Below are 26,743 nucleotides of genomic sequence, written 5' to 3'. Positions count from 1 at the left end.
CTTCCCGGCCCCTCAGACCACAGATGCCAGGGGCAGGACTGGGGGCGGGTCGCAGTCTGGCCACCGACCAGGGCCAGAGGCCACGGCAGCCAATCTCTCCTCCGGTCCGGAGACTGTTATCTGCTCTCTTCCCTTGCACTTTAGAACCGGCCTCGCACTCCCCTGGCCCCCCATGAAGCCGAGTGGGGAGGGCGAGTCCCTGGAGGTCGGGGCGGAGCTCTGGACGGGAGCCAGGCGCATGCGCCGAGGCCCCACCCATCCCCCTGGGTCCCGCACCCAGGCACTGGTGTCCGAGGGGACCCGGCCCCCGACCCCTGTCACCTGTGGACGATGTCCAGCTGATGCAGGAACTCCAGGGCGTCCAGCACCTGGCCCAGCACATTGTACATCCACTGGGGGGAGAGCGAGAGGCGCCGTGTCGCGGGGGCTGCAGCCTCGCTTGGGTGGGTGGGGGTGGGGGCCCTGCAGCTGCTCCTCCAGGTCCGCGACCCCGCCCAGCAGCCAGCAGGACCGGCCTGGCTGCAGGTGGCCTCACCGGCTGAGAGCTCAGACCCCGCACCCCTGTCTCCACTCGGGGACCCCGAGTGCCCCACCCGTGGTTGTGGGCCTGCTGGGCGGCAGAGAGGGTGAAGTCCTTGGTGCCTGCTTGGGCTCACCGATCATGGCAATGAAAAGAGCCCTGGCAGAGAAGGTTCTGGAAGCATCACAAACAAGGGCAACTCCAGGGCAGTGACTGTCCAACGTGCCCCTGGGCTTCCACGCTGGGGTGTCAGCCAGTGGCCGGGTGGGCAGGACCCCGGGATGTCCCCCGTCCACCCTCCACCCAGGCCAGCTCACCGCTGGGCTTCTGAGGACACTCCTGGGCTGGAGAGGCCCCACCTCCCCCGGGGACACGATGTGAGGTGCCCCTGAGCACAGGTACTCGGCGCCCGGGCAGGCGCAAGCCATCTGGGGCGGACCGTGGGGCCTAACTGTGAAAGCCACCTCGACCTAGCTCTGGCCACCACGTGGCCCTGGGGCAGGAGGGGCCTCTCCCACAGGACACAGACACCAGCCCACGGAGGATGCTGATGCGCCGACTTGGCTGCAACAGGGAACTCGCCCTGTTGAGAGAGCCAGCCAGCCCAGCGGGGCAGCTCCGGTGCTTAGAACATGCGATAGGCAGACGTTGTGGGTCTGATCCTGGCCAGGGCTCACCAGCGGTGAGCACACGAGAAGGGGCAACAGGTCGATGGTTCTCTCCCTGTCTGTCCCCTCTCCTCCTCTCTCTTTCAACCCAGTAGGTAAAGATTAGAGAGAAAAAAAGAGAACTGGCGAGGAGAGGACTGTCTGGACGCTTGCACCCAGGACACAGAAAGAGCTCACACAGATCAGCAGGAAACGACAGACAAGCCGGATTGAAAACCCGAACATATATGAGACGGTTTCCACTGGGACGGAAAGTGCTCGCTCTGGTCACTCACGACCACTAAAGCTCAGCGTCTTCTTTCATTCGAGTGAACAGGGGGACTCGCCGAGGCGCGGCCGAGACGCTCCCATGGGCGGTGACAGTGAGCCCCGGGCCGCCAGGCCTGTGGGCAACACGGGAACGGGAACGTGTGCTGGGGCTGCCCACGCCTGTTCTGCTGCCCGGGGGCTGCTCGCCGCGGCGTTTGACCGGGAAAATGAGTGTCTGGGTCACCAAAAGAACCCCAGCCACGTTCAGGGCCGCCTTGTCCCTCACGGCCCCGAATGGACGCGGGCTCGGCATGGCCGTGATGCTGCGGCAGCAGCGGCCACAGAAAGGGAGGTTGTCCGGATGTGCGCGCGGCGCGGGTGGGCCTCAAGGGCGCCACGTGGGGAACCAGGCACGAGCGAGCAGCCCGGGCCGCGTGCCTCACGACGCTGCGCCCGCCGGTCTGCGCACACGGACTTCAGGGCCAGCAGAGGCCGGACCCGGGTCCTGGCTGACCAGGACCCTGTGGCGCTCCGGGAGATTGTGCGGTACGGCCGTGTGAGTGTGCCTAGCTGTATACACGGACCCCAGGACATGGGCAGACAGGCCCCAGGGGCCCTGCCGTCCCCTCCGCCCCACTCCCATTGGGGGGCCTGCGACGTCCTAAGGGTCCAGGTGGCCCCGGACGGTCTGTCTCACCTCCCAGTCGATGACTTCCTTCTCCTCCCTCTTCTCCTCGATGACCTTCTGGAAGCTTCCCTCGCTGTAGGCCATCACCAGGCAGAGCAACAAGGAGGAGGTCTGCTGGGGACAGGGGCCCCTTGGCTGGGGGCCGCAGCTCTGGCCCCAGAAGCCCTGGCCACTTGTTGTCCGTGGTGGCTGGGGGAGCTCTGCCCACTGCGGCCGGGGCACTCGAGCCCCTGTGAGTGCCCCCTGCTCGGGTCTTCGCCCCCCCCCCACGGCACCTGCACTGTGGACGTCAGGGCCGAGGACCCCGCCCCTCCACGGGGAGAAGCACTCCCTGTCTCAGGCTCAGCTTCCGTCTGCCCTCCCTCAGAGGGGCTGCCTGAGGAGGCCCCGGCACAGCAGGTCAGGGCCTCTGAGGAGGGGCAGCAAGGGGACGCCCCCACCCCCAAGCCTGCCTGCTCCCTCTGCGAAGAGCAAGGCACCACCCTCGGGAACACGGACACGCAGGAGCCTTTGGCTGCGGAACCAGCTCAGGGGCCGAATGAGTGAGGTGCCGGAGTCACAGACGCCTGGCCTCACCTCCCGGCTGGGCCACCAACTGGGTGAGAAACTGGGGGACCTGGTGTCTCTGAACTGGGACAACCGCCCCTCCCCACTGAGGCTGTTGGGGCACACCTGCACCTGCCGAGAAAGCCCCCAGTGTGGCCCCAGAAAGTGCCAAGTCAGGGTGGCCACATTTACAGTCACCGCCACTGCCACTCAAGGGGGGACCGTGGTGCGCGGCACTCTGCCGGCAGTCCACCGTTCCTGCAGTTGCCGAGTGACCCACCTGGCTGTTCCACGTGATGAACATCTCCCGGTACATGGAAATGTGGGCGTGCCGAAGCCTCAGCAGCGGCATCAGCTGCGGGCACAAGAACAGAGGAGGGGAGGTGGTCGGGGCCCGGACTCTCCGTCTGTGCTTCCCAGTCCCACACGCCAACAAAAACACCGGCTTCCTGCTCCGGGCAGGCAGGGCACAAGGACAGTGCGTGGCTGGCTGCCGGTTAGCAGCCACGTGACCGGGTCCCAGCTGCAGCAGGTACATGCAGCCTGTGCTGTGTGACGGAGGAGCAGCTCCTCAACCTCTCTGAGCCTCTGAGCCTCACCCGAAAACAGTGTGACCGTGGCATCTGCCTGGCAGGGGTGTCACAAGGACTGAGGGCCCCGATGCTGGCCAAGTACCTGGCGGGGCAGGAAGAGAGACAGGCGGGGTGGCGGGAGAAGGTGGGGGGCTAATGGGAGAGGGTGTACGAGGTGCCCTGGCCTGCCTGCGGGTCCCCTGCCCCCACCCCCAGCTGGAAGTGTGGTGAGAAGGGACACAGCAGGCAGCAGAAAGGACTCCTGCCATCCCACTGTGACTGAGAGCCAGGACTGCGCCCGTGTGGACGGGCTGGACGTGAGACCAGGTCGCCCGGGGGCCGTGGAAGGGGCCGGAACGTGGGAAGCTGTGAGGGTCTGGGGGCCACAGGTGGGCTTTCTGTCCCTCTGTCGGAATGTGGCCTGGGCCCATCCCTGCATGCCGGTCACACTGGGGACCCAATTGCTGTGTTGTGGGCAAGAGTTGAAAGCTGGCCACTGCAGACCCTGCAGACCGAGGACAACGAGGGACGGTCACACAGGGCGGCAGACACCACCCAGTGAAATTCAACCGGGCGACGTGGCTCAGAGCCTTCTCGGAGTGACCAAAGTGTGCAGCAGTCACCACCGCCGCAGCTGCAGCCGGGAGGGCGCGCCGGCTCCGCCGGGGGAGCGAGCGGAGACGGTGCACAGCGCCCTTGCTGCACAGCTCTGTGCTTTCCGGGGCTCTGACTGGGACGGGCATTTTCATCACTGGAAACATTTTTTAGGAGGCGGTTACTGGGAGACGAGCCGAGGGACTGGGTGGACACGCGCCCGTGGCCTCCTCTGAGAACGTGCACATGGACTTGTCTGCGCCCAGGTGGACAGGGGCCTGTTTGAGTGCAGATGAGCTTCACAGCCTGCCGGCTCTGGTTCCCCCTCCTGCCACCACCCAGGCTTCCCCCATCACTCTGCGGGGAGCCACCCAGGGTTACCTCCTCCAGGGCCTCGTTGGCATGGTGATCGTCAAGGCATTCCACCTGCAGAGATGCACCGGCACTAGTTCAGTAAACAGGTCGTGAGCCTTCACCGCCATCACTGCTAACACCACCACCGACACCATCTTTACCGTTACCATCTCTACCATCACCAGCACCATCAACACCGCCTGCACTGACTTTTTAAAAAGCTCCTGTTTGCCCAGGAGACAACGAGGCCATCCCCGCATGGGCCAGCGATGGAGCGAGAGGTGGGTGAGGACTCCAAGCCCACAGACAGGAGGCCTGGCAGAGCAGAAGGGCTCGCCGCCGGCACGGGTGTCCCCACCATCTCTACCACCAGGGGGTGCCAGCTTGTTCCCCTGGGCCCCTAGCTCGCCAGGCCCACCAGACTTGGACACACAAGGGCTGTCCCGCTACAGTGTGCACTGCACCCTGCTGTGCCGGACAGAGGGCCTGGTGTCTGGTTCTTAGCTCGGTGTGACCTTGGCCGAGTCCCTGCCCCCTTTTGTAAAACTGGGGGCCCCCAGGGAGGCAGCTTGAGTTCAAATCGTCTTGGGGGCTGCGTGACCCCGGCGTGCGTTCAGCCTCCCAGAGCCCCGCCACCTGTCCGGGACTGTGAAGTGGGACCGTGGCTCCGGCTTTGCTGGGCCAGCGGGAACTGAATGAGATGACACTTCACTGAATTTCTGGTTGTGGCTGCTGTCAGGGTGAAAAGGGGCACTTTCTCTACATCGAGGTGACAGCCACGTGTGAGGGGAAGCTGGAGTGCCTCGCGCTACCCCATACCACCCCTGCCTGACTGGGTTTGCCTGGAGGCTGCTGGCCGGAAGGAGTCCAGCTGTGTCTGTCGCATCAGGAAGCCCCTTGACAAGGGGACCCGCCCTCACTGGGTACCTGGGCACAGCCGCTTACCTGCTTCAGCACAAGCCTTCTTTTGCTTTTTCTGTCCTCCACCACCAGGTTCACCCCCAAGGCCCCGGGGTTCAGCTGGTCCAACACCTACCAGCAGAAAGGGAAGAGGCTTTCAGGAAACTCACCCAGCTTTTCCCATCCCAAAGTGCGGTCGGCTCCCCTGCCTTCCCTTCCGGCCCTCAGGCGTCTCCACCCTGTCCGGCAGACAGAGAAAATGACTGGCGAGGCCTAGGAGCTGTTCGAGGCTTGAACCCGAGCCCAGCTCTCCGGGGCCAGCTCCGGAGCTCTCCCCTCAGCCCTGTGCCCGTCTTCAGTTTGCAGCGAGGACCAGCAGCACCCGAGAGCCAGCCCAGAGTTCGTCCCTCCCTCCGCCCCCACGACGCCGCCCCCCCCCCAAACTAGGCATCCAAACAAGAAAGTATCTGGTATAATCATAGGCACAGCCACGTGTGTGCCTGGCAGCATGCCATGCACTCTGCATGCCGGTCCCCACTCCCGCCATCTCCATGTCCACGCTGGGGGAGGCGAAGGCCCAGGGGACAGGTCCTGCCCAAGGCTGCAGCTCTAGTAGATGAGACAGCCTAGATTAGACTGGAACTCACTCAGGGTCCGACCCTGGAGCCTGGCCAGGAGCCGGACCTGCCGAGAGATGGCCGCCACTCGTACATGGGCGTCAGGGGGCAAGGCTGGATGATGGATGGAGGAGGCGGGGCGGGTCACAGAGGAGAGGTGGGGGGGCAGAACCTCGGGTCTCGGGGCTTTCTGAGTCCAGAAGAGTTTGAGGGTCCTGTGACCCAGCCCCTGAGAGCAGCCTGGACCCCGCTCAGGGAGTGACAGGGGCAGCGTCCTGAGCCGGCGACGCTGCTGTGAGATGCGCAGGCCCTCATCCAGGGCGGCAAACTGCACAGAGCACCTAGGTGCAGGGTCACCATGTTTTTCTCCCCTGAAACGGTGACTTTACCTCTAAACCTCTGGCCCCCCGAAACCCCCTGCTTCACCACCGGTGGGCTGCCCTGGAGTCCTCCAAAGTGAGAAAGAAAGTTTCAGGCACAGATGATTTTCTGGAGAATGGCATTTTCACAAAGGCCACACCGAACATTGTGTGGAGTTGACGTGTTACCCACAGAAGCATTTAATTAGACGTTCACGGGTTTGAATTCTGCAGCTTTCCTTTGGTGAATGTTTCAGGTCCTACACCTGTTCACAGGCCAAGGAAACGGCCCGAGCCCCCCTGCTGGGGACTACTGACAAGGTGTGTTGGGAGTTTGGGGGCTCCTATGAACTGTGGGCATTCTGGGTGTCCTGTCCACGTGGGCCCAAGCCCACGGACGGGTGAGAGGAGGACGGAACTGTCCTCTATGGGCAACATTCAGGCAGATGAGGCCAGGGAGTCCTTAATTTCATCCACGGTTTCAAAAAGGGGTAAAGTGAGGCCCAGAGAGGCAAAGGGCACCCAGGAGGCCACCTTTGGGGGAACCCTCCGAGTTGGAGGCAGTCACTGGCCAAAAAGCGTGTCCAGCGCTTCCTTGGTGGGGGAGAGCACACTCGCAGCCACTACCGAGACTGCGACCGTTAAACCAAGAAGGGGTTCTGGGTGGCAGCAGGAGGTCCAGGTCCCTTGTGGCTTATCCCAGACAGTCGGGCCCTTGTCCCCCCAGCCTCCCTGCCAGGGGACACCTCGGCACCTTGTACTTTTCCATAATGACTCGTCCTTTATCTCCCTCGGTGGCGCGCTAGCAGTGTGCCCCCAGCCGGCGCCAGCGGTGGGACCCTCGACTGAGCATGTTCAGTCGGACCGCATCTTGGCAAGCACCCCATCCCCCACCCTGGGGAAGACCCTCGGCCCGGAGTGTGTCTCCCTGACCACGTGACCCTCCTGCCCAAACGGCATCCGCGGGGCCGCCGGTGTGTCCCTCTGGCGAGCGGACGCTAAGAGGCCTGACCGTTTTAAATTTCGTGCTGTGTGAAGTATCCAACACCGTGGGCGGGGCCGAGCGCGATGGGCGGGGCCAGGAGGGGCCGACGACCTCAAAGCGCGGTGGGCGGAGCCTAACGCGTGATAGGCGACGTGGGGGGCGGGCCTAAGGGCGCGGAGGGCGGAGCGGCGAGCGCGGTGGGCGGTGTGGCTGCGGGTGGTGCGAGGCCCCTTTAAGGCGCGGCCCGGGCGGGCCCGCCGGCGCGGCCCCTTTAAGGCTTGGCCTACGTGGCAGCCGACTAGAAGCCAGGCCGGCCGCCGGGCACTTCCTGTGGAGGCCGCAAAGGGCGCGGGTGCCGAAGGGGCGGACGCGGAGCGAGCGAGCGAGTGAGCCGAGCCTCCCGCCGCCGCCATGGGCCAGAACGACCTGATGGGCACGGCCGAGGACTTCGCCGACCAGGTGCGGCCTGCGGCCCGGCGGCCTCCCCGCCCCGGGCCCCCTCCCCCGAGCCCCCTCCGCCGGCCTCCTCCTCCGGGTCCCCCGCTCTCCACTCCCGGACCCCGCGCCCCGAAGGCTCCCAGAGCCGGCCCTCCTCCCCGAGCCCGGCAGGGTCTCCCCGAAGCCTGGGCCGCGTCTTCACCCCTCGGATCCCACCGATCTCATCGCTGGGATCGTACCCCCTCCCCCCAACCACGACCCTTCGGCCTGGGCTCGTTGCCTCTCCCGGCCTGGGACGCCCCCAGACCCAGCTCCCGAGCCCAGCCTGCCCCACCACGATCTCCTCACCACGGTCTGGGGTATATTCTCGGTCCCTGCTTCGGCACTTAGCTCCGGTGACCCGTCCCCCTAGCCTGGCCCGGCCTTCCTGGAAGGCGAGGGGTGTGAGCGGCTGCCTCTCCGCCCCCTGAGGCCGCGGCCCGAGCCCTGGGGGGCTTGGGGAGCGCCCCCCATTCCGGCTGCTGGGGTGATCCCTGCCCGCCTCTCCTTTGCCTGGGCACTCCTAGGAGGCGGGGTGGGGAGCTGGATGCTGAAGCGGGGTTGGTCAGACAAGGCAGTCTGGGGGTCCTCCTGGAGGAAAGGGGGCGCCCTGGTATGCACCCCAACGGCAGAAAGCACAGCCCTTTTCTTTTCTGTTCCCCAGGTGTGTGGACTCGGTGGGGTCCCCTTGACCCCACAGTTTCCCTCCCTGGACTCTGCCCCGGGGCAGAATTGAATAAGGATCTGTCTTACACAAGCCCGGGAGGAGGGGACGCTGGGCTTCCCTGGTTCTCCTTCCCAGGCTGCCCGGGCAGGCCAGGGGAGCCGCCAGGTGGGCGGCTGAGTGAGGCTGTCAGATCAGAGGTCCTCCTGGCAGGCAGAGGGGACATAGCACCCAGCCTTGGCAGAGAGGGGGGGGTCCCTCAGTCTGCAAGCTGGTCCTTGTCCGCCGGTGGCCCCAGACAGGCATTCGTATAGGCTTTGCCTGAGTTCAGAGCAGCGAGGGCCAGTTCCTGACTCCGGGGGAGGGGGACACCCAGCCACCCAACTCTGCGGCTACGATTCTTGGAAGACTTGTGTGTGCTTTTTAAAAAACAAAAAACGAGTGTTTTCTGATTAGTTATCAGTGAACAAGATTTTCCGTTTCGCCCCCGGGGTGGCTGGGTCCCCAGTGTCCCGCTTTGCTGTGGCCCCATGCTATAAAAACGGTAGGGGTGGGGGCATTGCTATGGAGCTCAGCCTTTCTTGAGGCTTCCGCCTGGAGTCTGCAGGCACAGTTTCAAACCTGTACCCTTCTCAGAGCCAGGCTCTCCAGAACCACGCAGGCCTGGTCGGTGTTCACTGACATAATGTTGGTGACCCAGTTTTATCTCCCCAATCAGCAACCCCTGGGAAAGTCAGCTCCTTTCAGCCGAGGGAGCCGCGAGGGCCGGGGCCCTGCCGTTCGGCCTGGAGGAACCTGATTTTGCAAGTGAATTTCACAACCAAGTCCAGACACAACGGCTCTGGCCAGGCTGCTGCCGACTGTCACACGGTCAGCACCCTGCCAGCAGGCACTGCCGTCTGTCCCGGCCACGCGCCCTCTGTGCATTCTGACTGCTTTACACGAACTCGCAGAATCTGGGGCCCGGAAAGGCCCTGGTGGGGCGCGCAGGGCAGTGGTACCAAGTGAGGGCTGCGCCGGGAAGACCAGCGAGGCCCTCCAAGGCCAGAGTCCCTCCTCTGGCGTGAGGGCGAAGAGGCGCACGCAGCCTGAAAACCAGAGTGGCCCGGGAGGGTGGGTTGGCTGCCCTGGGGATGGCAGAGGTCATGTGGGTGACGCAGGGGTCTAGAGGCCTGGCCCTGCTACCCTAGGCAGGTCCACGCAGCAGAGCCGGAGTCTCGGCTTCCCGGGAGCAAATGTAGCCCAGCTGGGTTCGCACTCTTGTTTGTAATGTGTCCACATAGTGGCAAAGCTAAGCAAGCAGCCAGTAACAGAGGGACGAGAGTCCAGGCCTTTCAAGTGAACGCGATCTAATCTGAAGGGAATGGGGAAACATCAGACAGTGCCACGTGCCTGCCCTTCTCTAGCCTTTGCCTTCAGAAAACAGAAGCAGAGATGAAGTGGCGGGATTTGACCCGGAAGCCAGAGTTGCTGAGAGCATCACAGAAAAAGGCCCGTTCACCCTCGGGCAGTTAAGCCAGGAACTCTGGCCCTTCCTGCACCGTCCCGGGGCCAGCCCTCTGTGCACACTGCTCTGGCCCGAGGGGGACCAGCCAGTGTCTCCGTCCTCGGACGTGGAGGGAGGCTGCATGGCCGTCCGTGACCTTTCATTGAGGTTCACAGCGGCGAGAGCGCAGGGTGAGCCGTCTGGTTAGCTGGCCCTGGCATCAGGCCCTTGCCCTGGGCAGCCTGGGACAGCGCCCTCCCACCCCCAGGGGGCCAGGTGCCGCAGAAAGTGCTGAGTGTGCTCCTTGTGGGAGCCAGGCGCTCAGCAGCCACCGGAGCTCGGTCTGCGGGGCTGAGGCGTGTGAACTCAGCGTCCCGCAGAGACACCCCACTCTGCGCTGGTGCTCTCGGCCCATGTCCAGGACGTGACACCCACCAGCTGGTCACCAAGGTGACGTGCACACGGCGAGGGGCCATTCTCCAGTGCGGTCTTGCCCTTGTCTCCTGCCCCCCGGTGTGACAGAGCCCGGCCAAAGGCTGTCACCCCAGGAGCTCCTGCAGCCTCTGGGAGAGTGCTGGGTGGTGAGGACAGCCTCACAGCACGCTGCCCCAGCACGGCCACTGCAGTCAGGCCCTGGGCTCACAGCCCACGGGTGCCATGCATTTTCCTCTGCTCTGACCCTCATCCCCACCCGCCACCAGGGCTTCCTGCCCTGCGCTTCAGGAGTGGGGAGAGAGGAAGGCAGAGCGCTGACGCCCTCTTCCCCGCTCACCTGTCTGGGGTGGGGACTTGGCGAGGCTGTGGTTAGTGAGGCTTCCTCGGGGCAGGGGGGGTGAGGCGCCGCTGGGTTCTCTGCCGTTTGGCTGTGCCCCTGCGGTTAGGGAGCCCCTCTGTCACCTGTGGCCTGTCTGTGGAGAAAGCCCAGCCGACCTCTGCCTGTCCCTCCGGGTGCGGCACGAAGCCAAGGGGCAGCACTCGGGGAGACCGGCTGGGAGTCCTGGGCTCACAGTGGATGTGCCGGAGGCAGCGCCGCAGGCTTGCGTGGCCCGGCCCACGAGAGCACAGCCCCTGACCTTGGCGGTAAGGAAGGCCGGCCGCCTGTTCCCTCCTCCTCGGAGTTTCCACTAGCCAGGAGGCGCAGGCGGCCTCCCTGGCCCTTGGGCCCGGGACAGGAAGAGAAAGTGGGTGTGCGCCGTGCCGGCACTGCAGGCGGCACTGCAGGCGGCTCCGTCCCAGAGTGACGGCTCAGTCTGGTGTCCTCGCGCTTCCTGAGTCCCCTCAGGGCTCCGGAGTAGCAGCCCCTTGGGAAGAACCTCAGCTGCTGTCAGCGGGGCTTGGTCATGAGCTTCGGAGACCCTGTGAAAGGCAGCCCTCGGGGTGGCTGTCCCTCCCGAAGGTGCCTCCAGCCCCAGTCGCTCCGGGCCCTGGGCCGAGGGCTGCTGGACGCCAGCCTAGTGGGACCACCAGCCAGGTAACAGCTCCCCCCCGGGTGCTGCCCGGGGGCCCGTAGCCAGGTCCTTCTCTGCCCCCCGAGGGAGCACTGGCCTAGGGACACTGCCGAGAGCAGCTTGGAGTGGGCTCAGTGGCCAAGTCTGAACCAAGGTGACTGAGACCAATGTCGGAGATGAGGTGGGAACCGGGCTGGGCCTCATGCCGTTGACCACGGCTCTTTCCCTCGTGTCTAGTCGCCTTGGGTGCCACTGGAGGGTGGCCAGGGGCGGGGGGCATCTGTGTACGGGCCGGACAAGGAGACAGGAAGGCCGCCTGCGTCCAGGCCACACTTGACTTTGGAAGCCAGGTGCTCGCTCGGGTCAGAGCACGGGGCCTGGGCCGTGGCGGCAGGTTTCCACAGGGTGGCCACAGCCGTCCCCCCCCCCCCCCCCGGCCTGTCTGCCCAGGGGGCGGGGGGCAGTGAGTCACCCGTCTGAGGGAAGGCTCTGCCGTTGCTCTTTCATTCTCCGACCCAGACACTGAAATTAGGAGTCCGGGCTCGTCCTGGAGGCCTCCCGCCCGCCAGCCTCCTGCAGACAGGGCGCGAGCCCAGGGCGCCGGCTCGCGGGCCTGCCTGGTGAGCGCCACTTGGGAAGTAAGTCAGAGCACCGCTGCCCTCCGTCCTTGCATCCTGCCTGCCGTCCCCCCAGCCCCCACCCACCCAGCGGCCCACCATGGCTCTAGTCTCTCAGTCTACTCGGCCTCACCAAGCACCCACCCTGGGCTGTGACGTCCCCGGGAGCCCTGTCCTGCTGAGGCCTGTGTCGTTGCTAAGGTCTTGGTGAGGCCCTGGCAGGAGGCCTGGCTGCAGGGGGGGTGCTGTGTGCCTGCTGGGGGCCAGGGCGCTCGCACCGTTGCTGGGCATTTTGAAAGTGTCGTCCGGCAGGAGCGGGAGGGGGCATGGTGCCCTCTGTCCCGAGCCCTGTCTGCTGTGGAGCTCACAGTCGTGCGGGGCGTGCGTGTCCTGTGCGTGTTCTCTGCGTGGACTCCAGCACTGACCGGGAGGGCCTGGGACCCCTTGTCACAGAGGGTCCGCACCCCACCCCTTCCCTCCGGCTCGATGAAGCTGGCGCAACCCTTACAGCTGCTTCGCCAGCTGCCTTCGCGGTGGAGAGGGTAGCACGGGCCCCCCACAGAGCACTGTGGTCACACAGCTGGTGGGGAGCGGAGCCGGGAGGCGGCCCCAGTGCCCGCCTCTGCCCACGGGGACCGCCGTGCCCGCCTGGCTGTCTCTGTCATCGTGACGTCTGCCATCGCTTTGGGACGGGGGCGAAAGGGGCTGAGCAGGTGTGTGGAGCCGACCACATGGGGCTCCAGCCCCTCACGTGGAAGAGGATGGCGCCCAGTGTGAGGCCACTCGCTCCCTCGGCCCCTGCTTGGTCACCCTGGCGTCCCCGTGTGCTCGGGCCAGTTGCTCACCGGTGCACAGGGCGGCGTTAACCACTCCCCGCACCCTCACTCAGCTTTCAGACACACTTTCGTCTGCGCCTCCGTCTCCATCCCTGCGACGGGCTTATCAGCCTGCAGAGGGCCGGGCGTCGGTCGGCCTGTGCTTTTGAGGGTCGAGCTGGCCAGCGCCCTTTGGACTCGCGCCTGCTGACACATCGGTCCTGTGGGCGGGTCCCCGGTCTTTCTCCCCAGTTCCTGCTCTGTTATCATGTGCCCAGGGCTTCTGTCCCTTTGTACCCCAGCTGCGCTCCGCTGGCGGGCAGCTGTGCCCGGGGCACCCCTGGTGACGCTTGTCCCCCTGTGTCCCCCTGCGTGTGTCTCCTGAGCACACGTCCTAAAGGGCACAGAGCAGGGGATAGCAATCGACATGCTTCTCTTTGACGTCAGCCTGGGACTCTGCTCACCTGCCTGTTAGTGCCGCCCGCCGCACCTTTCGTGGGTTTAGTCTGCGAGACCTACTCGGGCCCCTCAGAGAGCCCTGAGCCTCCCAGCTGCTACCCGCACCAAGTCCAGCTGTTCACCGGCAACTGTTTGCCAGCAACAGTGCGCCCGCAGACGCGGAGCCCCGGGAGGTGCCGGCTGGGTGTGGGTGGGGAGACCAGGCGGGCCAAGTGCGAGGCCGCCGGGGCTGGAGCGCGGTTGCAGCCGAAGTGGACTGTCATCTCAGGGCACTCTCCACTCTGGCCCATCCTGAGGGTCTCTGCGCACCACTGGGTGGTCAGGGCAGAGGGTCAGTGTGGCCCTGGGCGAGCCCTTTTCCCCGAGGTTCTAAGCTGCCGAGGCCCGGACCTGGGGGGAGGCCCGGACCTGGGGGGAGAGGCGGCGTCTTGAGACAGTTCTTGCTTGGTGGCCACTAGACCTGTCTGCCGAGGAGGCCATAGAAGGGGGTCTCGCTGTCACCGTCACCCCGTCACTGTGTGGGCTCTGAGCCCGGTGGCCCGGCGCTGGCGTGCTAGCAGCAGGGGCCGGGGAGCGGGGGCTGGCCCGGCCGTGGCCCCTCACCGGCACCTATGGCCCGACAGTTCCTCCGCGTCACGAAACAGTACCTGCCGCACGTGGCGCGGCTCTGCCTGATCAGCACCTTCCTGGAGGACGGCGTGCGCATGTGGTTCCAGTGGGGCGAGCAGCGGGACTACATCGACAGCACCTGGGGCTGCGGCTACCTGGTGGCCTCCACCTTCGTGCTCCTCAACCTGCTCGGGCAGCTAAGTGCGTGGCCCCGGGGCGGGCGGGCTCCCTGGTTGCTGGGTGTTTGGCCCTGGCTGGTTGTGGGGGGCCTTGCTAACAAGGGGGACCCGGCCCCTGCATTCAAGGGCCCAGTGCAGGAGATGTGGCTGAGCCAGGTGGGCGGGGGCGGAGCTGGGCAGTGAGAACCCAAGGCGTCTGGAAGGATGAATCCGGCAAAGGGGACAGACTGGGCCAGAACGCAGCTCCTGGGGGCCTGGGGCCTTCCTCCGCCACCAGGCAGTGTGCGGAGGGGGGCGGGGGCTGCAGCCTGTGCACCGGTGGGCAGGACGGGCACGAGCCCATGGCGGCTTTCTGGCTGGCTCGTGGGTGGGGCTGTGCCTGGCCCTCCCCCTTCTCACAGCCTGAGTGTTGCACGGGGCGGCTTGCTCCTGAGGGCCTGGTGGGGCAGCGTCTCCTGGCCGCGCCCTCTGACGCTGGCCTTCCCCTTCCCAGCCGGCTGCATCCTGGTGCTGAGCAGGAACTTCGTGCAGTACGCCTGCTTTGGGCTCTTCGGGATCATAGCACTGCAGGTAACCACAGTGAGCGGTCGGGCTTGGCTCCGGAGCCCCGGCGCTGCCAGGGGCGTGTGCGGGGCCCTGCTGCTTCCTGCTGTGGCTGGAGAAGGGCTCGACTTCCCTCCGGGCCACTTGGACCTGGGGCAGCAGTGCAGGGCCGGGCGGGCTGCACCCTGCGTGGGCACCCAGCACCGGGTGCCCCCCTTCACCACCCTCTGGGGGTGAAGCAGCCCTGGCTAGTCAGAGGTGGCCGTCAGCCCACGGCCTCGGGGTCTGGGCCACCGTCCCTGACCGTCCGCTCTTCCTGGACGCCTGGGCTCAGCTGACTCCGCAGGGCGTCCAACCTCGGCTGTCGTGGGCGTCCTGGGTGGTTTGAGTGTTTTCTGTTAGAACAACTGCCTCGTGCTGTAACTCGGTGGGAAAGAGGCTCTGGGAAGGTGCCACCACCCTAGTGTCTCTGTCCTCTGTCCCCCAGACGATCGCCTACAGCATCTTATGGGACCTGAAGTTTCTGATGAGGTACGTGCACTCCGGTCGGAGCGCGTGCCGTCACCTCCCTCCCCAGCTCGGGGCTGGGGCTCTGCCAGGCTCCGGGGGGGTGTCAGCGGGGCCTCCCTGCCCAGGACCCCTAGCACACCAGTGAGAGCAGTGGCCTCTCCGGACCCTGGGTTTCGTGGGGAGGAGGGGGGTCGGGTGCAAACACACCGGTTCCCAGGGACCCAGCTGGTCTGCAGTGAAGCCGAGGCCAGCACCTGCTCCGAGGGTGTCGGTGACCCTCGCTGTCTGGTGGCACAGACACACCTGGGTCTTCAGTCAAGTGAGTAGTGGGACTCCACAAACTGGACACAGCTCTGGGGCCCTGGGGACCCGCGCCCTCTGTGTCCTGGTCAGTCTGCAGAGTGGGCAGAGGGCCCAGCCTCCCAGTCGGGCCTGGTGCTGAGCGCGTCTCTGCCCCGCAGGAACCTGGCCCTGGGGGGCGGCCTGCTGCTGCTGCTGGCAGAGTCCCGCTCGGAGGGGAAGAGCATGTTCGCGGGCGTGCCCACCGTGCGGGAGAGCTCCCCCCGGCAGTACATGCAGCTGGGTGGCCGGGTGCTGCTGGTGCTCATGTTCATGACCCTGCTGCACTTCGACGCCAGCTTCTTCTCTGTGAGTACCGCCTCCTGGCCACCCGGCCTCCCGGCCTCCCTGCGCGGCTGTGTGTGGAGTGGGGCCCTGGGTGGCCGGGCGGAGTCCAGGGAGCAGCAAACTCCCAGGCTCCTGTGTGCCAAGAAGGCGCCTCCATCTGCACCAGGTCCCCGGCGCCGGTCCCTTAGGCAGACCCCATTTTTCCTCTGCTTTCTGCCCTTTACCGCATCATCTTTGATGCTGGGGGCGCAGAGTTAGAGAAGGTTCTGCCCTTGTCCCCCAGGGGCGTACCAAGCAGGCCTTGGCCGGCAGGCTGCGGGGCCGGGAAGGCTGGTGCTCCGGAGTCCTCCGGGCTCAGCCTCGAGCTGTATTGGGCCATTGACCAGCCGTGCACAGACCGCTGCTGCACCTCCTGCGCCCACGGCCCCTGGGCACATCCCCACCTGCAGCGCACCCCCCAGCTGGCAGCCGCCGTTTCGGCAACCCCTCAGCCCCACTCCGGCCCTGGCAGGGACACTTCAGTGCCAGGGCCCATTTGTAAGGCACGGCCTGCCTCTCCTCACATGCGCCCGCGTTTCTCACCCCCCCGGCCACGCAGATCCTGCAGAACATCGTGGGCACTGCCCTGATGATCTTAGTGGCAGTCGGCTTCAAAACGAAGCTGGCCGCCTTGACCCTGGTTGTCTGGCTGTTCGCCGTGAACGTGTACTTCAACGCCTTCTGGACCGTGCCCGTCTACAAGCCCATGCACGACTTCCTCAAGTATGACTTCTTCCAGACCATGTCGGTGATCGGGGGCCTGCTCCTGGTGGTGGCCCTGGGCCCCGGTGGCGTCTCCATGGACGAGAAGAAGAAGGAGTGGTAGCGAGCCCCGTGGCCGTGGAGGACCGGTTCCAGGGACAGCACCTACGCACCCTGCCCCCTCCCCACTCCGTAAAGGCACAGATGTTTGAGAACTTTCTTTGTAGACACCTGAAAACTGATGGCCAAATCTGCTCTACGCCCACCCCTGGCGGCCTGACCATTTGGTGCCGGCCGGACGGCGAGCACAGCCCTTCCCCAGCAAGGTGTCGGCCCGCCTCCGCCGCTTGGCACAGGCGGCTGGGCGGCCACACCTCCTCCTGTCCAGTCTCTCTCTTGGGTGATGGGGGCCTTCAAGCTGTACTGTGAGCAGATACATCTGTGTATCCTTCAAAGCAGTCTCCCTCTTATTTTTTTTAAGGTTTACGTTTTTAGCTAAAACTACTAAATGATCTATTTCGGATGGCCCAGCCACACCTCAAACACTGTCGAACTCCCTGGTTCAGAACCGCCCCGTGGTTTCCACGGTGCCTCTGCCTTGTAACATGTCCTAGGGGTGGTGGGAAAGTTTAGAGGAACCCCAACCCCCCAGAACCAGGTGGTACTAGAGGGGCTGCTCACAGTTCCTGGTCAAAGTCATTGATGAACCAGAAAACTGGCCTGGACCGATGTAGTTCACACCGGGTCACACCCTGGGAGCCAAAGGGGCTCACGGTGGGGATGAGGTTCTGGTGGAGCCCGGGGCTGCCACCACGGTGGCAGAGCCAGGCAGCGCTGGCCCACGGAGCAGACGCCTCACACTCGGCCTTTTCACACCTGGTGGGCGGTGGGCAGAGCCCGCCCTGGCTGGGCGCCACCTGAGTTTTCCCTTTGGCCTGAGGGTCCTCCCAGGGCACGTGGCCACGGCTGCGTGTCCACGCGGCTGTTGCCCGAGCAGAGCACTCTGCGTGCTTTGCTGACTGCAGCCCAAATCTCTGCGCCTTGTGACGATGCCTGACCGACTCGGACCCGACACCCGTGGCCGAGGTTTTCGGATGTGGCCTTGCGCTGCGTCTCTGTGGGCGTGAGTGCTGCGCACTGTCCTGCACCCATCCACGTCCCGGCAAAGGCCACCAGGGGAGCCGGGACACCCCAGGTCCTTCAGGGGCAGGCCCCTGTGGCCAGGCCAGCCAGACGTGGAAGGGGGCCCGTGGCCTTTCAGAGCCTGCCCTTGGGGCTTGGCTTTCCCTGGCCATCAGCTCTGTACAAGCCTGGGGTCCCCAGGGTGGCCAGGGGTCTGGGCCGTCTCTGCCTTCCAGACCAGCCGGCGTGCTGCACAGCCTCCGAGCCCCAGGGCGCTGCTCAGGGAGGGGAGGCTGCCTTTCGCCCACCAGGGCCCTTAGAACCATACCTGGCTCTGTGGCCCGAGCCCACCTGTCACAGCAGACTCATCCCGAGTGTTACCTAGACAAAGCCGTGGCTGCAGGACAGGGCATCTCTGCTCCTGGTCACTCGCTACCTAGAGTATTTGCTTTCTGACTCTGCCTGGGCCCAGGGGCCTCTTGTCCACCACCCCCAACACAGCCTGCCAGCTCCACTGAACGGCACTCCCCAGCCCCGAGACCTCTGTGGGTCTGTGGAGGCAGGCGCAGCCAGGAGGCGTGGCCCCCTAGTCGCCGGCAGGAGGTTGCGGCCCGGGTTGGGGCAGGTGCTGTTGCGGGAACAGGAAGCGATCGACCAGTTGGTATTGGCAAAGATGATTTCTGAAAATATTTTTTGCTTTATGAGGGAAAATAGGTATCAATCTCATCATATGCTGTATTTTGTATCTTAGTTGTGTTCGAAAACATTTTGATTTTTGGAAACACCAAAATAAACAATGGCGTTTGTTGCACGTGGTGTGACCCTCGGGTGCTGTCCGGGGAGCGGGGCCCACCCCGGGTACTCCTGGCTCTGCAGGAACACCTGGGCCTCGTCCACACAGGGCCCTTCCCTCCGTCCCTGCTGTGTCCTAGGAGCAGAGGACAGCGCCCTGCCACGGGGGCAGCCAAGCGGCAGACAAAGCCGGGGACACCCGGCAGCACAGATCTCGCCGTGGGCCGCCAGCAGAGGACCACCACGCGCCGCCCTGACTCTGGGAGGCCATGGTACGTTAACCTGAGTGCTTAAAGGAGCTGAAGCGCTTCGGCCGGCGGTGACAGCTTCTCGACTTCTTCGACCCGCTCAATGGCTTCTGTGGTGGGGACGGAGCACCAGTCAGCACCCGGGTGTAGGGCGGCAGGGTCGGGGCTCCGCCTGCAGCCTCCCCACCCCCTCGGGCCCCACTGGAGACATCGCTTCTGACCCCAGCCATGCGACAGACACAGACTCATCCAACCCCGTTCTGCTCACCCACCGGAGGGGTCAAGGTCCCTGCACTGGCCAGAGGGGCTCCTGCTGCACCCTGGCAGCGCCCCACAAAGACCAGGGAGCCTGCTCCTCGCAGTGTGGACCCCAGAGCAGCCTGGAATGGGGCTCACGGGGGTGGTGCCAGCAGGGTGCATTTCCTGCCGGGGGGCTCCCTCCATCTCTCTAAGGGAACCGAAAACTACCGCCAAGGAAGCTGCTGCCGGTCACAGCCCTGCCTGCCCCTCACCTTCGGGCACTGGAGGGCCGGCCCCGGGGCCACCCCCACCTCCTGCGAGTCCCCCGGATGTCCTGGCCTCTCATCCTTGTCTGTCAAAACGCCATTGGGTTCGCCCCTGTGCTCGGCCCCTCCTGGGTGCTCTTCGGTGAACAGCTCGGCTGCGAGGGATCAGGTTGGGGGCGGAGGTGAGGGTGGGGGGCACAGGCCAGAACCCACTCGCTGCTGGAAACGGACAGGACAGCCGTGACCCGAACACTACCCGAACCCAGCCAACAGGAGGGCAAAGGGAAAGGGCGTGTCCCGCTCACCTGGGTACAGGTCTGTCATGCTGTCATCACTGTCGAGCGGGGCCGTGTCACCATCATCATCGCTGGACTCCGGCTCCCAGAAGGCTGCTCTCAGGCGGGGTGGCCCGTCACTGTTTGCCTGGCCTTCCCTCCTCCTCCTCTTGTGCAGAAGGCAGGTGGGCACGAACTCCACACCCTGCTTGTGACACTCGTCATCTGCAGGACAGGCCGGCACACTGCCCAGGTCTCCCCGTGTCCAGCCCCCAGGCCCCATCCCCCTGGAAACATGTCCACAGTGACAGGGAATGCCACCAGCTCAGGTCCTCCCAGGCCAGGAGAGGCCAGCAGGAGTGTGACCAAGGGACAAGAAGGCGGGACAAGTCTACTGGGCCTGGAACACCCTCCTGCAGCTGGGAGGGCAGTGATCTACACGGGGCTCAGGCCCCTGACCTGGAAGCCACACCAGCCTGTCGCCAAGAGGCTGCAGCCCGTGGCAAGCCCAGTGGCTCCGTGGAAGTTGGCACCTCCTCTGCCCACCATGGCGGGGCCTCCCTTGGAGGACCTTGCTGCGGCCCCACTGCCCCCTGAACCAAGGACTCAGGCGGCCTCTGCAGGGCGGTGCAGCTCCCCCGGGGACAGGTGATGTCGTGGGCCCCCCTCTCACCGTCCCCCCAGCTCCTGCCATCATTCGAGGCGTGGACGAGCCCTGCCTGGGTCCCTGCATTCGCCTGACCACCTCCAGCATCCCACCCCTTCTTCCTCACGGACATGTCACCACCAGAACCCAAATGTGGCGTCTCCTCAGCCCCTCGGCCAGGCACCTGCACCGCCACTCGGAGCCCCCTTCTCTGGTCTCGGCCCCGGGGGTCAGCCTTGGTGCCAGTCCAGCTCCCAACTCCTTCCTGCCCACGGCGAGGGGCTCCGCAGGCCCCCGGACACTGGTGTGAACCGGGAGCCTCCTCCCCGCCTGGCCACAGGTGGACACGGGCCTTATTCTCCACTGGAAGCAGCAGAGTCTCCGGCCTTCTGGTCCCCCCCACACACTTCCCGGGCTGAAATCCACTGCACTGCTCTAGCCTGGCTCTTTCCCCGCCTCCACCCCACCACTCAGCTGCCCCCATCCCATCTCCCCCTTGCTGCCGTTAGGTGAGAGTCCCCCTCTCACTCCCTGAACCTCCTCTCTGCCCCAGACCCCTGGTTCCTGTCCCGTGCGCAGGCCCTGCCTTGTCCCTTCCCTCCTGGCTCCCCGGGTGCAAATGCCACCTGGATGTGAATGTGTTGCACCAGCCGCCTCTCACCCTGACACCTCCCCTTCATGGTGCTCACCTTCACTTTTAACTTCCTCTAAAAGTCCATGACCCAGACTCCGCTGTCACCTGCCAGTTCTCAAGCCGAGGACTTGGGACTCGGTCGCTTCGTCCCTGCCACTCACTCCTCGGCCAGCAATCCTGCCCACAAACAGCCAAGCCCCGACCACATCTCTCCACCTTCCCTGCCAACACCTGGCGACCGGCTAGGAACCACAGCCACCATCTTCACCTGGAGGGCCACACTGCCACCCACGGTCTCTTCCTCTTCGTCCCTGATCCCGAGGAGGAGTGATGCTGAGACATGCCCCCCCGCAGCTCCCAGCTTCCACAGTATCAGTGTACTCCGACTGCGCATGCTCCCAACCACGACTTCCGGGACGCTCTGTGCTCTCGCCCACCCCCTCTTCCACCCGCAGTACATGGCGGCAGCGCAACAAAGGCTAGTCCTTCAGAAGCTCCACGCCCAGCGTCTGTGCCTGGGACCCTGTCCTCTCCCACTGAGCACGTCCAGCCAACCCAGCCCACGGTGAGGCCCTCGGAGAGGCTTTCCCAGGCCTCTGACTCAGGCGGGCCCCGCTGGTACCGGCCCTGTCCCCTGGCAGCGTCGATCACAGGCACGCCAACGTCGTTTCCTCGTAACACTGATGACCTGCCCCAGGAACGCAACTCTGTAGTCCATCAGCCAAAGGTAAAACCGGCTTCGTTACCGTCGTTTCGCATAAAGTCCCGGGATCTGTGGCCACGCTAACTGAGGAGGGAGCCTGCTGCCTGCCCTGCATCTCTCCCACTGTGCGGGACTGGCGCATCCACCCAAGAAGGACCTTGGCGCCACTTCCACCCTCTGGGGGCACTCGTCCTGCGTGAGAGCAGGCATGCGCCTGGATCTCTGTGGCTCAGGGGGACTGTGCCCCCAAGTCACTTACATTTACGCAGAGCTTTCTGGTAGCGCCGGCCTTGCGTGTGCCTCAGCACGTGCTCAGGGGCCTTGTTGATGTGCCGCAGGGTGAGTTTGCAGAACAGCTGGCGCCTAAGGGGCAGGGGGACCTTGGTTTGCAGGACAGTTCAGGAGAAGTCCAGACGCCAGCTCCCCGCAGAACCGCCCCGAGGAGCTGATGGGGGTGGGGGGTGTGTCCAAGACGAGGCCTGGGTATCAGGGTCCTGAAAAGATCCGGGAGAACCACCAACCCACACGGACGGCGGCCTAGCCGTTTTCCTGGCACGTGGCCGGCCCTCGCAGGCTCTGCTGCGAAATCACGCGAGGGCTCAGTGTGAAAGTTCTCCATAAAGGAGAGTGCTGCCATCCCTCTCCCTTTTGACTATTTCTGCCAATCACTCGCTCTCGGCTAAATCAAACTTCTGGTTCAAAATAAACACGTGAACCTGAGCTCGAGAGTTCCAGACAAACCTCACGTTACAAAACTGCCAACAAAGTCCGTAGGGACGGACGTCGCCCGGACTCGGGACCCCCGCCTGCCTTGCAGGTCTCCTGACTCCGCGCAGGCCGGCTCAGGGGTCCGGAGTCCACCGCCCCAGGCTATGCCTGTGGGCGCCGCTGCGCCCTGCGCCCCACGTACGGGTTCTTGGTGCTGGGCACGATGTGCGGCTCGAAGGCCGCGTAGTCGAAGGCCGGGGAGGCGCGGGCCAGCCTCTGGTACTTCCTGCCGCTGGTGTAGACCCGGAGCTCGGGCAGGCGGCAGGGTAGCTCGTGGCCGGTCAGAACACATCTCACCTGCGGGCGGAAGGCCGGGGGCAGTCAGGGGCACCCGGGGACCGGCCGAGGGGGGGTCCTGGGGGAGGTCGGGGACTCCGGCCCCGCGCACCTTGCAGGCGCCCGGCTGCAGCCGCAGGCTCGGGTGCTCGCGCAGGAACGCTCGCACATCTGCGGGCAGCTCATCCATGGCTGGGCGGTATTGCGGAGTTCGAACCACGTGGACCGGCTGGAGGGCGGGGCTTGGCGGTGCCCCGGAAGCAAATGCGCTGAACGCCGGAACCCTGCGCGAGGAGATGGCTATGTGGTGGCTGGGGAAGGTGTTGCACGGGGCTGCCGGGCGGGTGGGCGGGCAGGGTGTGTTCCGCCCCCGGGGATGGGGAGCTCACCCACCCCTCGCGTTTCCCCAGGCCCCCGCCTGCGCTGCCTGGAGGAGCGTCCTTGCGGTACCCCGGCGCACAGGTGAGGACTTGTTCAGGTGGGCACCTGGGGAAAGCCGCCCGGCGCTCCACGGTGCACGGCCTGTGGGTGCAGAGAAAAGCTATGATCGCCGTTACCAGCCTCGGTGCTGGAGACGTTAATTAACCAACATCTCACTGGCCTCATGAGGATCCCACTCAGGACATAAGCTGGGTGTCCGGGGCCTAAAGGAAAGCAGTTCCCATCGGGGCAGTTCGCACGCGGCCGCCAGACGACAGCAGAGGCTGACTAGACCGGCGCAGAGCGCGCCGTGTGCGCCCACGGGCGCTCCGCCTGCCTGCCTGCCCCAGGCCTGCTTTTCGCGCCAGGGGGCCGCGTCGCTGTCTTGCGATGGGACCTAACCGAGAGTTTAAATGTACTTTATGTGTACGTCCCATCTCTGAATGTCCGAGCGATGAGAAGGCAAAGCTGGCGCTCCTTCTTTCCAGAGTACCAGCACCGCACCGTTCCCATCTTCTCCCCGGCGCCTTACTTGGCCTTCCCCCGCCTGAGCTCCAAGCGCCCTTCTTCTGCCTCTGGCCTCTGTAACTGGTTTCCTGGGCCCACGCAGCCCAGCTGGCTCACTTCTGGTACCTTTGTGACTTCCCAAATACACTTTTATAATTTGGGGGTGGGGCAGGAGGGAGGAGAAGCAGAACTGTTAGGAGAACCCTGTCAAGCAGTAGCCTGAGATTACATCGCGTTTCAGTTATTCAAACCGCAGCAGCCAGTGCGGTTTGTCTTATCCAATAGAATACATCTCAGCGTGCTCCTGCGTCAAAGGCATGGGATGGTGCTGCAGCTTAATTACCCAGGGTCGAGGTTGGTGGCAAAGCTAAGACTGAGCCCTGGGCCTCATTCAGTCAGTAAACACCCACCGAGGGCTCGGTGCCAGGCCCTGGGTCAGGAGCTGGGCTGGACACTGGTGCTCTGGCTGGCTCCTGACTGCAGGTTTCGGGCGGCCCCCTCCCCCTACACCCCATGCTCCTAGACAGTGTTGGCGGCGTCTCCAGGGCCTCCCGACCCCGAGCCAGTGTTGTGAACTCCCTAGGGCTGGCCTCGGGGCCAAGCAGGTGTGGCAGTTCGACAGCAGAAGCTCCTGCCACGAAAGTTGAAGATGACTCCTTCCTCCGGTGGTTCCTGCTTCTCATCCCAGTGACCGCCTTTGGCCTGGGGACGTGGCAGGTAAAGACTGGCCTCCGGCTCTTGTGGCCTCGAGTTCTTGTTCTGCTGCCACGTCTTGGGCTTCTGCTCTGTGTCCATAGGTCCAGCGTCGGAAGTGGAAGCTGAAGCTGATCGAAGAGCTGGAGTCTAGATTTATGGCTGAGCCTGTCCCTCTGCCCGCAGAGTGAGTGGGGCCTCCAGCGGGGGGCTGGTCTCCCTGGGAGTCAGCGTGGTGCCTGGCTTCTTTCTGCTCGCCGCCCCAGCCCTCAGAGGGGATTCCTCAAGATCAGGGGTCCTCCCTGGGGAGTTGCCTGAAGGACACCGGGAAGTCTGTCATCCTGGGCCTCACCCCGTCTTCAGGCCTGCTGTCCCTGAGGGGTCCCCCACAGTGCAGACGGCACCTAAAGCGGTAATTCCGAGCTAGTGGGAGAGAGCTGGCACCACCATGTCCGGACTGGAGCGGTGTTTTGACCCAGTGCCTGAAAGGGGGCTCCTGCCCTCTCCCCTCACTTCCACACCAGTCCTAGACAGCAGCTGTGTTCCACAAAGCTGTCATCCAGGGGACAGGCCACTGCTTGCAGACGGACTGCTACCTGCATAGAAGGTCAAGTCCAAGCGGGCGTCCACATTTGTAGCTTCCCAGCCGAATGTGGACAGTTTGGTGATGTGGTCATGTCCACTCCACGACACACGGGTCGGCCTCCCCTTCGGCGGCGGGGGTGGGGGCACGCTCTGCACCAGCCTTTCCCTCTGTGCCTGCGCATCACCTACATCACCCCTCTGGTCAGGGAGGCTTCGTGGTTTGTAGCCCCAGGAGAAAAGGGTTTGTGTTCCTCCGGAACTGTGCCTGCCCGCAACTGTGCCTGCCCGCAGCTCCATTTGTCCCCTCCCGTGCAGCCCGATGGAGCTGAAGAACCTGGAGTACAGGCCCGTGAGGGTCCGGGGGCACTTTGACCACTCCAAGGAGCTGTACATGCTGCCACGGACCATGGTGGACCCGGCCCGGGAGGCTCGGGAGGCCGGCCGGCTCTCCTCCTCGGTCCAGAGCGGCGCCCATGTCATCACGCCTTTCCACTGCACCGACTTGGGGTGAGCAGACACACGGGGCACCAGTGGGCCTGGTGGGTACAGGCAGGGCGGTTCCTTCTCTCCACCCCCAACCGGGGAAGACCTGGGGAACCCAAGATGCCTGGAGAGGTTCAACTCTTTGAAGGGTTTGAAGGTTGGAACTCGACACTGTGGGGCCAGTTGCCGGACTTGCTGCTGCACAGCCCCCATGTACTGAGCTCTGAACGGGGTGCAGAGCGAACCATGGGGTGGCACACTAAAGGACGGTGGTGCGTGTAAGGAGTGTGCGGGGAGCCAGCTTGGGAAGGAGGGGTGGGAAGAGCCGCCCTGGGCAGCCTAGCAGAGCAGCTGCTTCCCCAGTGCCAACTCGTAGATGGTTCTGGTCCCGCAGCTCCCTGGTCAGAGGCTGGGATGGACCCCTGGGGCCCCTGGTTGCGGGGGTGTGGAGGGAGGTACACAGGGAAGCGGCTGCCCCAGCCCAGGCCCTGGGGGCTGGAGCCCCTGGCTGCATGCTACAGTGTGTGTGGGGGGACCCTTCCACTCCAGGCAGGGGTTGGTGGCTCTCCCCATTCAAGAGGCAGGCACAGGAGCACCTTCCAACGGCCCACAGCAGCCTTTGGGGGCCCAAGGGCCTGGCCCAGTCTGTCCCCACCGAGCTCAGCTTTCAACAGCCCCCAACCCTGCACCAGAGTTGTTCCTGAGGGTGCTCAAGCAGGTGTCAGGGACGGCCTTTGCGGGGAAACCCTTTCCCCCCTGCACACCACATGCTTTCGTCACTGCAGAGTCACCATCCTGGTCAACAGAGGGTTTGTCCCTCGGAAGAAGCTGAGCCCTGACATGCGGCAGAAAGGCCAGGTAGGGGTGACTGCTTCCTCAGGCGAGAGGGGCTCTTGGGAGCCACCCTCCTCTGTGCCATGCACCCCAAGCACAGCCCCCACTCCCATTTAGATTGAGGGGGACGTGGAGCTGATCGGGGTAGTGCGGCTGGCAGAAACCAGGAAGCCTTTTGTCCCCGAAAACAACCCAGAAAGGAACCACTGGCATTATCGGGACTTGGAGGCCATGGCCAAGTTCACAGGCACAGACCCCATCTTCATTGACGCAGACTTCAGTAAGTTGAGCCCAGCCCAGCCCAAGTAGCTGGAGTCAGTGCCTGTTTGCGATGTAGCCTGTTGGGGGCAGGGGAGGACGGGGCAGCCTGGGGACCAGCCAGGTGCAGGCAGAGGGTCCCAGGGAAGTGACTGGAAATGGGCTGTGCAAACGTGGGCAGCTCGGGGAAAGAGTGCGCTAGGAAGGCTCCGAGGGAACCGTGGGCCGGGTGGCGGTGGCAGGAAACCGAGTCGATTCCCATCCCCACAGAGAGCACAGTGCCCGGGGGGCCCATCGGAGGGCAGACCAGGGCCACCCTGCGGAACGAGCACATGCAGTACATCGTCACCTGGTGAGTCCTGCACCCCCCCTGCGCTGGGCCCCTCCCCGTGGGAACCCTCACTGGACACGGTCTCCACCCCAGGTATGGACTCTGTGCGGCCACATCCTACCTGTGGGCGAAGAAATTCCTACGTGGGACTCGGGGCACATGACATGGTCGTCCAGGTCCCCCCGAGCTCAGGACGTCCGGGCTCGTGCCGGCTACACAGTCGTATCAATAAACCACTGGCTGCTACACACACTGCGCCCTCCTTTCTGCCCAGACAAGCTAATGCCCCGGTCCCACCACGCAGCACCGAGACCACTTGTTCGGAGCTGCCTGTGTGCCTGCTGTGACTGGCGCTGACACGCGAGGGCCCCGGTCTGAAGGCGAGCTCGCCGCCACCCCCATGTCCTCGTGGCCCGAAGGTCAGTCACTCTCACA

The 26,743-nt window shown here is 64.8% G+C and overlaps 4 protein-coding genes across 8 annotated transcripts in view; 2 read left to right on the top strand and 2 right to left on the bottom strand.

The window, feature by feature from the left end:
• Positions 1 to 8,355, bottom strand: part of STKLD1 (serine/threonine kinase like domain containing 1) — a 19,352-nt gene extending 10,997 nt beyond the window's left edge. Inside the window, exons 1-6 of the mRNA XM_053667787.1 lie at positions 8,283 to 8,355; positions 5,137 to 5,223; positions 4,219 to 4,263; positions 2,952 to 3,026; positions 2,135 to 2,236; positions 322 to 392 (exon numbers count right to left, since the gene is read on the bottom strand). Coding sequence (XP_053523762.1) covers positions 322 to 392; positions 2,135 to 2,236; positions 2,952 to 3,023 — 245 coding nt within the window. The 5' untranslated portion in view covers positions 3,024 to 3,026; positions 4,219 to 4,263; positions 5,137 to 5,223; positions 8,283 to 8,355. The remainder of the gene's footprint in view (positions 1 to 321; positions 393 to 2,134; positions 2,237 to 2,951; positions 3,027 to 4,218; positions 4,264 to 5,136; positions 5,224 to 8,282) is intronic.
• SURF4 (surfeit 4) lies at positions 7,325 to 18,160 on the top strand. The gene is made up of 6 exons (XM_037127707.2): positions 7,325 to 7,511; positions 13,642 to 13,828; positions 14,300 to 14,376; positions 14,837 to 14,880; positions 15,321 to 15,507; positions 16,085 to 18,160. The coding sequence occupies exons 1-6, from the start codon at positions 7,464 to 7,466 to the stop codon at positions 16,349 to 16,351; spliced, it is 810 nt and encodes a 269-aa protein (XP_036983602.1). The 5' UTR covers positions 7,325 to 7,463; the 3' UTR covers positions 16,352 to 18,160.
• Positions 18,071 to 22,431, bottom strand: SURF2 (surfeit 2). 2 transcript variants are annotated; one of them, XM_037127709.2, is made up of 6 exons: positions 22,310 to 22,431; positions 22,064 to 22,218; positions 21,413 to 21,516; positions 19,201 to 19,395; positions 18,941 to 19,050; positions 18,071 to 18,499 (listed from the first exon to the last, which is right to left on the bottom strand). In XM_037127709.2, the coding sequence occupies exons 1-6, from the start codon at positions 22,385 to 22,387 to the stop codon at positions 18,419 to 18,421; spliced, it is 723 nt and encodes a 240-aa protein (XP_036983604.2). In that variant the 5' UTR covers positions 22,388 to 22,431; the 3' UTR covers positions 18,071 to 18,418. The 2 variants fall into 2 exon arrangements, with proteins under 2 accessions (XP_036983604.2, XP_036983603.2); XM_037127708.2 differs by having other exon boundaries at positions 18,902 to 19,050; positions 22,310 to 22,428.
• LOC119036083 (surfeit locus protein 1) lies at positions 22,368 to 26,743 on the top strand. 4 transcript variants are annotated; one of them, XM_053667789.1, is made up of 10 exons: positions 22,456 to 22,517; positions 22,608 to 22,659; positions 23,106 to 23,246; positions 23,708 to 23,841; positions 23,922 to 24,004; positions 24,718 to 24,909; positions 25,671 to 25,743; positions 25,837 to 25,999; positions 26,248 to 26,329; positions 26,402 to 26,556. In XM_053667789.1, the coding sequence occupies exons 1-10, from the start codon at positions 22,494 to 22,496 to the stop codon at positions 26,469 to 26,471; spliced, it is 1,014 nt and encodes a 337-aa protein (XP_053523764.1). In that variant the 5' UTR covers positions 22,456 to 22,493; the 3' UTR covers positions 26,472 to 26,556. The 4 variants fall into 4 exon arrangements, with proteins under 4 accessions (XP_036983601.2, XP_053523763.1, XP_036983600.2 ...); XM_037127706.2 differs by lacking the exon at positions 23,106 to 23,246 and having other exon boundaries at positions 22,368 to 22,517; XM_053667788.1 differs by lacking the exon at positions 25,837 to 25,999 and having other exon boundaries at positions 22,447 to 22,517; positions 26,402 to 26,743.

Source organism: Artibeus jamaicensis, unplaced genomic scaffold (genome assembly GCF_021234435.1).
Source record: "Artibeus jamaicensis isolate MK-2021 breed Jamaican fruit bat unplaced genomic scaffold, CSHL_Jam_final contig_471, whole genome shotgun sequence".
NCBI lineage: Eukaryota > Metazoa > Chordata > Mammalia > Chiroptera > Phyllostomidae > Artibeus > Artibeus jamaicensis.
This window is presented reverse-complemented; position numbering and strand designations above follow the sequence as displayed.

What these genes read in the sequence shown, in the direction of transcription:
- SURF4 (XM_037127707.2), top strand. Translation starts at nt 7,464, where the DNA reads ATGGGCCAGAACGACCTGATGGGCACGGCCGAGGACTTCGCCGACCAG. An exon ending in TCGGGATCATAGCACTGCAG is followed by an intron (nt 14,377 to 14,836) that starts GTAACCACAGTG and finishes TCTGTCCCCCAG; the next exon opens with ACGATCGCCTACAGCATCTT. An exon ending in TCGACGCCAGCTTCTTCTCT is followed by an intron (nt 15,508 to 16,084) that starts GTGAGTACCGCC and finishes CCGGCCACGCAG; the next exon opens with ATCCTGCAGAACATCGTGGG.
- SURF2 (XM_037127708.2), bottom strand. Translation starts at nt 22,387, where the DNA reads ATGGATGAGCTGCCCGCAGATGTGCGAGCGTTCCTGCGCGAGCACCCG. An exon ending in TGCAGCCGGGCGCCTGCAAG is followed by an intron (nt 22,219 to 22,309) that starts GTGCGCGGGGCC and finishes TTCCGCCCGCAG; the next exon opens with GTGAGATGTGTTCTGACCGG. An exon ending in CGGCCCTCCAGTGCCCGAAG is followed by an intron (nt 18,500 to 18,901) that starts GTGAGGGGCAGG and finishes TCCCCACCACAG; the next exon opens with AAGCCATTGAGCGGGTCGAA.
- LOC119036083 (XM_053667788.1), top strand. Translation starts at nt 22,494, where the DNA reads ATGGCTATGTGGTGGCTGGGGAAG. An exon ending in TTGGCCTGGGGACGTGGCAG is followed by an intron (nt 23,842 to 23,921) that starts GTAAAGACTGGC and finishes CTGTGTCCATAG; the next exon opens with GTCCAGCGTCGGAAGTGGAA. An exon ending in ATGCAGTACATCGTCACCTG is followed by an intron (nt 26,330 to 26,401) that starts GTGAGTCCTGCA and finishes TCTCCACCCCAG; the next exon opens with GTATGGACTCTGTGCGGCCA.